The sequence below is a fragment of the Bos javanicus genome, chromosome 2 (genome assembly GCF_032452875.1).
Source record: "Bos javanicus breed banteng chromosome 2, ARS-OSU_banteng_1.0, whole genome shotgun sequence".
NCBI classification, from domain to species: domain Eukaryota; kingdom Metazoa; phylum Chordata; class Mammalia; order Artiodactyla; family Bovidae; genus Bos; species Bos javanicus.
The window spans coordinates 86,354,434-86,363,197 of NC_083869.1; the positions used below are offsets into that span (position 1 = coordinate 86,354,434).

At 44.5% G+C, this 8,764-nt stretch overlaps 1 protein-coding gene across 11 annotated transcripts in view; it reads right to left on the reverse strand.

Annotated features, from left to right (window-relative positions):
- Positions 1-3,940, reverse strand: part of BOLL (boule homolog, RNA binding protein) — an 86,876-nt gene extending 82,936 nt beyond the window's left edge. For 3 of the 11 annotated variants that reach the window (XR_009729635.1, XR_009729637.1, XR_009729636.1), the window contains exon 1: positions 3,810-3,928. Coding sequence is in view for 7 of the 11 variants with exons in the window: in XM_061380762.1 (XP_061236746.1) it covers positions 3,810-3,830 (21 nt within the window). In the remaining 4 variants the exon portion in view is untranslated. Of the gene's footprint in view, positions 1-3,809 lie in introns of all 11 variants that reach the window. The other 8 variants (XM_061380754.1, XM_061380775.1, XR_009729631.1 and 5 more) reach the window with 7 other exon arrangements.
- Between the last annotated feature and the right edge of the window lie 4,824 nt (positions 3,941-8,764).

The following is an 8,764-nucleotide window of genomic DNA, read 5'->3' on the forward strand; positions in this document are numbered from 1 at the left end:
TCTGACTCTCTGTGACCCTATGGACTATACAGTCCATGGAATTCTCCAGGCCAGAATACTGGAGTGAGTAGCCTTTCCCTTCTCCAGGGGATCTTTCCAATCCAGGGATCGAACCCAGGTCTCCCACATTGCAGGCAGATTCTTTACCAGCTGAGCCACAAGGGAAGCCCAAGAATACTGGAGTGAGTAGCCTATCCCTTCTCCAGGGGATCTTTCCAACCCAGGAACGGAACCAGGGTCTCCTGCATTGCAGGCGGATTCTTTACTAACTGAGCTATCAGGGTAGTGTTATTGTGATGGGTGAAGATAAAAACAAGACCACTCCATATCATACCTACACACTGACAGAAACAAAAGCACTGCCCAAACCATAAGAATGACCAAACATCCTTTTATCCTGCCTGACAAGACTGACTACTCCTTCTTTATCAATCACAAAACTTTAGCTTCAATCTCTTTCTTGTCTTCTAGTTAAGAATTAATGTAGCACTGGTGGTAAAGAACCTGCCTGCCAATGCAGGAGACTTAAGAGACGCTGGTTCGATCCCTGGGTGGGAAAGATCCCCTGGAGAAGGAAATGGCAAACCACTCCAGTATTCTTGCCAGGAGAAACCCATGGACAGAGAAGCCTGGCAGGCTACAGTCCATAGGGTTGCAAAGAGTCGGACATGACTAAAGCGACTTAGCACTTAGCACAATCATAGAATTACTCCCACTTTCTGACAACATGCATTTCAGAGTAAAACTTTCTTTAAACCCACTCTAAAAAGTGCTAATACAAGCCTAAATCCTATAATAAGTTCTAACATCCTCTAGTTCAGAAGGCCCCATGTTCTTCCTTGCTGTAATTCAGAAGAGCCAACTTTATTAAACTATAGGTATATTTGTGGTGGTCTTTGGCTAAAGGGCATTGACAAGTAAATACATTCTGACATTTAAGTTCACTGCTTTTCAACTCTAAAGTCAAATTTTTAAATGCACTTGGCAATTTGAAAAGTAGTCTGATTTTGAAAAAAAATTTTTTATACCCGTAACTCATAGGTATAAATTTTTATACTAAAGTTTTTAATAATATTAATTTTTACTTTATACTAAAGAACTGAGCTCATATTCATATATTCAGTGTCAGTGTATAATTCTAAGTCAGTGGATCTAATTCAGATTTTAATAAATACATATTAACAAGTAATGGAGAAGAAAATGGCAACCCATGCCAGTATTCTTGCCTGGAAAATACCACAGACAGGGGAGCTTGGTGGTTCATAGTCCATGAGGTTGCAAACCGTTGGACATGACTTAACGACTATAAAAACAATAACAACTAACATATAAGCCTTTGCACAATAGCAAAACAGTAGATAGACTCTTAAGGTACACTGGGAAAAAAACAAGACTTGGGAATAGAATTTTAAAGAGAAACAAATATAAGAACTTGCTATTTTCCTTGTAAGAACACTAAAGAGACTTCTGAGACACTAAAAGAGTTCTTCAAAAAGCTTGAAGTTCACGACTTAAATTCTCTGAAAAACAAACTCATGAAAATTAATTTCCCACTTAGATAACGGAGTTGTTCTTTTTCACACTGCTCTCCTTTCACTTCACTGGCCAATAAACCGTAATCCCTAAAAATTAATCTCTGCAAGATGTACAGAGAAATATCTAGGCCAGTGGTGACTACCGGGCCATAGGCTGGAACTTTTGGGGTCTATTGTCCATCTAGTCTTAAGAGGGAAAAACGCTCCCTAGTAAGGGAGTTTATAAAAATATCTCTTAAACCACAAACTCATCATATTTAATAATTGCTATGTTGTAGCTGCCAGTTAAAACTGGGAACCCAATCTTAACAACATCCTCTCAGGGCATTTAAAAGTTAATTTATAACTTCAGTCACCTGTAAGACATAGTGCCAGACTGGATGATTCTGGGATGTTTCGTTTTACTTTTCAACTGTGGATTTGTATTGCTATAGATAACTGAACAGCTCTGGCAGATACAATCTACTCTACCTGCCTATTTGTTTAGAGAATGCAGAAATTACTTACCTGCAAAATTAAAAAAAAAATTCATGAAATTCTCTTCTTTAAAGCAAAATGAATTCAATGGATGAACTCTTTTGCTTTCAAATTTAGTTAAATAAAACTCCACTGGTTTTTATTTTTATGAGAGAAAAATGACATGAATGGAAGAGAGCAAAGTGCTTTACTTCCAATCTTAAGAAATCCTCAACACGGAGGAAGGAAAAACACGAACTTTGTACATTCCATTCACATCATTCTTCTATTTTTAAGGTTCCTATTCTATTGTGGGTTCCAACTGTTTTTTCTCCTTACCACTAATCACTTTCCAACACACTATGTAATTTATATTACGTTTGTCATCTCTTTCCACTATATTGTAATGTTCAAGAAAAGGGCTTTGCTTGTTTTGTTCACCGCAGTATCTGAGACCATATATAGCAGGTGTTCAATAAACGTTTGTTGAATAAAGAATAAATAATTTCTTCCTGCTCATGATACACCAACCTTTAGGTTGTGGGCTGAAGAATACAACATGAATAAAACCCTAGAAAATATTTTAATCTTGGCAGTAACAAGGCTCAAGTAGAGGCAATCTTTTAAGTTCCTTAGAGACAGCGATTTATTGAGTTAATTCAGAATGCCTCAAATTCCGCCAGCAAAATTTTGCAAATGTATGAAAAGCACCTAGCTAGGTGCTGTTTGGGGCAAGCAGTAAGTAAGGGTCCTTAGCTTAGTAAAACTTCTAGTACTAAAAAGTTTATTTAAAATTTCCTCCAAAGCAATGTGCCCCCACTGCCTCCTCCCCTGGAGAATTAACCTCGAAATTTATCTACTCTGCCAATGAAGAGAAGAGGAAAGAGACGGGCTAACCGTCGCAGTGAAGGACTCGGCGCTCCTTCCCCTCCGAGGCCAGCAAGCCGAGGTGCTGGAGGAAATGGCCGCAGCAACAACTTCCTCAGGGTCTCTCAAGTCATCGTGAACTGGAGCACCGATTCGAGGATCCACCCCCTCCCCACCAAAGTGCGGGAGGGAAAAGAAGGCTAGCCAGCGAGAAATTTTGTCCCGCAAACCCGCCAGAAGCAGTGGCGGGAATCCTCAACGGCACAGACCCAGACGCTGGCCTCGTGCGTAGCAGGGCCCCGCGGGCATCTCGTGGCACTCGCTGATTGGCTGCCGGCGGGCACGGGGTGAGGCGCGACGGCACGTTGCCGCAGCCCCTCGGGCCTACTCGGTCTCCCACCCCTCCCCCACCCGGCCCAGACTGGCTTGGGCGCGAGTGTCAAGGTCCGACCTGTGCCCAGGTGCCCCATATAACCTACACTCGCCCTCCCCCAACCCCCACCCCCAGCCAGGTCTCTCAGGACTTCTGGTTTCCACTGACCGGTCGGGAAGAGGAGGGGATGGCCACCTGGTCAACTCCTCATATGGGTGGCTAGGTTGAGTCTGGCTGGAGTGAGCGTCAAAGACGCAGCCGAACCTACTTTCGGCGGGAAAGCTGGTTCTCTAGCCCGAACCCAGCCTGGTGCACAGGACCCGGTCACCCACGCTTCCCGGAACCTCCCAGCCAGTCTACACCAGTCCAGGTCAGGCGTCGCACCTGCCCGACCCCACTACACAACCCGACGGGGCCTATCTTCATGGCGGTCGATGAGGCGCCCTGTCCACGCTTCTTGCTGACCATATAGCGAGCTCTAGACTCGTCCTTCCAGCCCCTCACAGACGGCGCCCACGTTGCTCCTTCTCCCCGCTATCCCGGGGCCCAGGACTCTGGGCCCTGACCGCCGTACTCACCGCCCCGGACTCGGTCTCCATCTTCCTCTCTGCTCTTCAAAAGCTAGGGGGAAAGGCACAGAAACCTACAGTTCGTAAGCACCTTCACACCCAGGAAGCAACACCACGCTTCCCGACGGAGACTTTCTCCCCCTGGCGGCTACGGCGGCGGTGGCAGCTGCAAGGGCGCAGACTCGAACCCAGGGCCTGAACCTACCACCCGCGGGGATAGGGAGGGGCAGACGACGTAGCCTCGGGAGGCGGGTGGCGGTGCGGGCGGGCGCCGCAAGCCCGGGAGGGGCGCGGGCGGGCAGGTTTCGGTCGTGGCCCGTGGTCGCCGAGCTGGGCCGTCTCAGGGGTAGAGCGTGCAGCAGGTCGGGGCGGGCGTGAGGTGAGCGGATCGAGTGCTCTATTCTCAAGCCACTCTCGTCTGCTTTCGGACGGCTGGGGAAGAGACAGCGAACGGCTATGCAGAACTCCATGCACCACACGCCTTTCCCTCTCCTCCCCTTTGGGGAAAGTTGGCTTCTAGGACTGGTGGGTTTTCGAGAGGTGGCGGTGCGTTTAGAGGCTTTACTAAGGTGCAAGAAGCCGGTTGACGGGCGACTTCGTAAGGCTGGTGCGGGGAGAGGAGGCCAGTTTGCAGAGTTAAAGCCTGACCCCCGGGGCCTGACGCGCCAAACTCGGGGGCTCCGGAGAAGCCGCAGACGCCTCGGCGCACCTGTTGTCGCCGTCACTCATCCCCGCCGAGCGGGCGGGGCGGCGCGGGCCGCTTGGCCGGGAACCGCCGCGCCGCCCCGTCCGAGCTCCGGCGTCAACCTTAGGCCCGCGCCCGCTGAGCACAGCCCGGCCGTCGCACAGCCGGCCAGCGATGGGTCTACCTGCGCGCTTCCAGGGGTGAGGACTGTGCCACTTGGCTGGAGCGGCTCTATTTCCTTTGAAAGAAGTCTGCTTTGTAAAAAGTCTTTCTGAAAAGTAGCTGCGATTTATGCATCAATACATATGTCATCAACTTCACATACTTTACTTATGTATATAAATATATATAATCAATTTTAAACAATCACAACTCGGTAAACTTCTGTAATGATCATGGTGATTATGGCACTATGATTATGGTTAAGCAATTTGGTCAAGATCTAAAGCGATAGATTTCAGTCTCTGATCGCAGATCATGATTTAATCACATTGCCATATTTTAAAGAATGAGCAAAAACTGTTAAAAATTACATCAGTAATGACTTTTGTACTATTATAAAAGTTTGACTTTAGTTTACTTTCAAGATAAAGTGTTAAAATTATTATGTATTTAAGTTTTAATCTTTGGTGCAGCAGGAGAGCATTCTTGCCTGGAGAATCCTCATGGACAGAGGAGCTTGGTGGGCTATAGTCCATGGGGTCTCAAAGAGTGGAACACTAGTGAAGCGACTTAGCATGCACTTTGATGCCAGGCCCAGTGCTTTACAATCAGTATCATTTAATCATTTCATTCTCCAGCAGCCCTTCAGTTGGATTCACCTGTTATTTTCGTGTGTGTGTGTGTAAAGTCACTCAGTCCTGTCTGACTCTTTGTGACCCTATGGACTGTAGCTTGCTAGGCTCCTCAGTCCATGAGATTCTCCAGGCAAGAATACTGGAGTAGATTGCCATGCCCTCCTCTATCTTCATATTACTGGTGAGCAAATGGAGATTTGGAGGTTAAGCAATTTGGTCAATATCTAAAGCAATGGATTTAACTAGGGGTGTCTCTGATAGCAGGTCATAATTTAACCATATTGACATACTTTAAAGAATTAGCAAAAACTGTTAAAAATTACATCAGTAATGGCTTTTGTCGGAGAAGGCAGTGGCACCCCACTCCAGTACTCTTGCCTGGAAAATCCCATGGACAGAGGAGCCTGGTAGGCTGCAGTTCATGGGGTCGCTAAGAGTCAGACACGACTGAGTGACTTCCCTTTCACTTTTCACTTTCATGCATTGGAGAAGGAAATGGCAACCCACTCCCGTGTTCTTGCCTTGAGAATCCCAGGGACGGGGGAGCCTGGTGGGCTGCCGTCTATGGGGTCGCACAGAGTCAGACATGACTGAAGCGACTTAGCAGCAGCAATGGCTTTTGTATTGTATATGTATGAAAGCTTGACTTTTGTTTTATTTACTACAAGATAAAGTGTTAAATTATTATGGATTTAAGTTTTAATCTGTTCAGATGTTTAGCTTTTCATATTATTTACCACAAATAAGGCTTCACTGGTGGCTCAGAGGATAAAGCGTCTGCCTGCAATGCAGGAGACCCGGGTTTGATCCCTGGGTTGGGAAGATCCCCTGGAGAAGGAAATTGCAACCCACTCCAGTGTTCTTGCCTGGAGAATACCATGGACAGAGGATCCTGGTGGGCTACAGTCCATGGGGTTGCAAAGAGTCGGACACGACTGAGCGACTTCACACACACCACAAATAAAATGGGAAACAATTTTTTTTCATTGACTACAGTTCAGCTACAGCATCCTAAAAGTCATTATATGTTTGTGCATACAATTTAAGCTCATTTTTGCAGGTTTTAGTTTCTGTAGAAACAGAGATTGTAAACCTATTAAAAAGTAAAACTCATTCCAGAGCAGAATAATTTTGCTGTTCAATACTGTTAGAACTGATCTTTGGGCATTTTTTCATGGTAGTAATGATGAGTTTAAGTAGATATTACTGCCATCTCTTTTGCCCAAGTCTCTTTTGACCAACAACACATTTTTGAAGACTGTATTCACCGTAATAGGTGTTCAGTCTGTGACATACATTAGGGAACACTGTATTTCAATACCCATGTCAGGTTCTAGGAGAATATACTGAATTTGCAGTATAGTAATTCTTTGTTCTGCTTCTAAGTCGTTTAGTCCTTAGAGCAAAAAGAATATTTTAAAACTTGAATAAAACATACACAATTATACAGGTCAACTTAGTACATATTTATAGAGTTCCTGTATGTTCAAGAACATAAATGACTTAGAAGAACAACAAGATCAAACCTCTGTCCTTGACGTACTTTCAATCTAGAAAGAGAGAAAAGACTATTACTATAATTGCAAAAAATTATATCTAATACACTTATAATAAATAGGATACATACAGAATAGGATAAGTGGTATATGAATTATGATCCAAGGCCTGTGGAAACACAGAGCACAGTGTCCAGAGCTGGGAAGGGGCACCAACAAAGCTGAAATGATGGTCTGAATGGGAAGGTGAAGAAAGCCCCTGTCATGTGTGCAGCACCAGGCAAGGCACGTTATTTTTAAATCTTCTCAGTTACCATGCTTTATCTGGCAGTCTGAGCCTTAGAGAGACTCTACATTGCCAGAAAGTGGTGGATGTGGTTTTCAATTTGACTTCATTGCCCATGCACAGTGCACTTTGCCATATTTATACCATGGTATCAGGGACTTGGGCTTCCCAGGTAGCTCAGTGGTAAAGAATCTGCCTGCCAAGCAGGAGACTCAGGTTCAGTCCCTGGGTCAGAAGATCCCCCAGAGCAGGAAATGGCAACCCACTTTAGTGTTCATGCCTGGAAAATCCTGTGGACAGAGGAACCTGGTGGGCTATAGTCCATGGGTCACAAAAGAGTCAGATATGACTTAAGTGACTAAACAATAATATTGGAGGATAATTGTTTTATACTGTTGTGTTGGTTTCTGCCATACATCAACATGAATCAGCCATAGGTATACATGTGTCTCCTCCTTCTTGAACCTCCCTCCCATCTCCACCCCATCCCACCCCTCTAGATTTTCACAGAGCACTCGGTTGAGCTCCCTGTGTCACATAGCAAATTCCCACTGGCTATCTGTTTAACATATGGTGATTTATTTATTTATTTTAATTTAAAATTTATTTATTTTAATTAGAGGCTAATTACTTTACAATATTGTATTGGTTTTGCCATACATCAACATGAATCTGCCACGGGTGTACACGTGTTCCCAATCCTGAACCCCCTCCCACCTCCCACCCCATACCATCCCTCTGGGTCGTCCCAGTGCACCAGCCCCAAGCATCCTGTATCCTGCATTGAACCTGGACTGGTGATTCATTTCTTATATGATATTATGCATGTTTCAATGCCATTCTCCCCAATCATCCCCCCCCTTCTCCTACAGAGTCCAAAAGACTGTTCTATACATCTGTGTTCTATACATCTGCTGTCTCTCATACAGGGTTATTTTTACCATCTTTCTAAATTCCATATATATGTGTCAGTATACTGTATTGGTGTTTTTCTTTCTGGCTTACTTCACTCTGTATAATACGCTCCAGTTTCATCGACCTCATTAGAACTGATTCAAATGTATTCTTTTTAATGGCTGAGTAATACTCCATTGTGTATATGTACCACAGCTTTCTTATCCATTCATCTGCTGATGGACATCTAGGTTGCTTCCATGTCCTGGCTATTATAAACAGTGCTGTGATGAACATTGGGGTACACGTGTCTCTTTCAATTCTGGTTTCCTTGGTGTGTATGCTCAGCAGTGGGATTGCTGGGTCGTATGGCAGTTCTATTTCCAGTTTTTTAAGGAATCTCCACACTGTTCTCCATAGTGGCTGTACTAGTTTGCATTCCCACCAACAGTGTAAGAGGGTTCCCTTTTCTCCATATCCTCTCCAGCATTTATTGCTTGTAGACTTTTGGATAGCAGCCATTCTGACTGGCATGAAATGGTACCTCATTGTGGTTTTGATTTGCATTTCTCTGATAATGAGTGATGTTGAGCATCTTTTCATGTGTTTGTTAGCCATCTGTATGTCTTCTTTGGAGAAATATCTATTTAGTTCTTTGGCCCATTTTTTGATTGGGTCGTTTATTTTTCTGGAATTGAGCTGCAGGAGTTGCTTGTATATTTTTGAGATTAGTTGTTTGTCAGTTGCTTCATTTGCTATTATTTTCTCCCATTCTGAAGGCTGTCTTTTCATCTTGCTTATAGTTT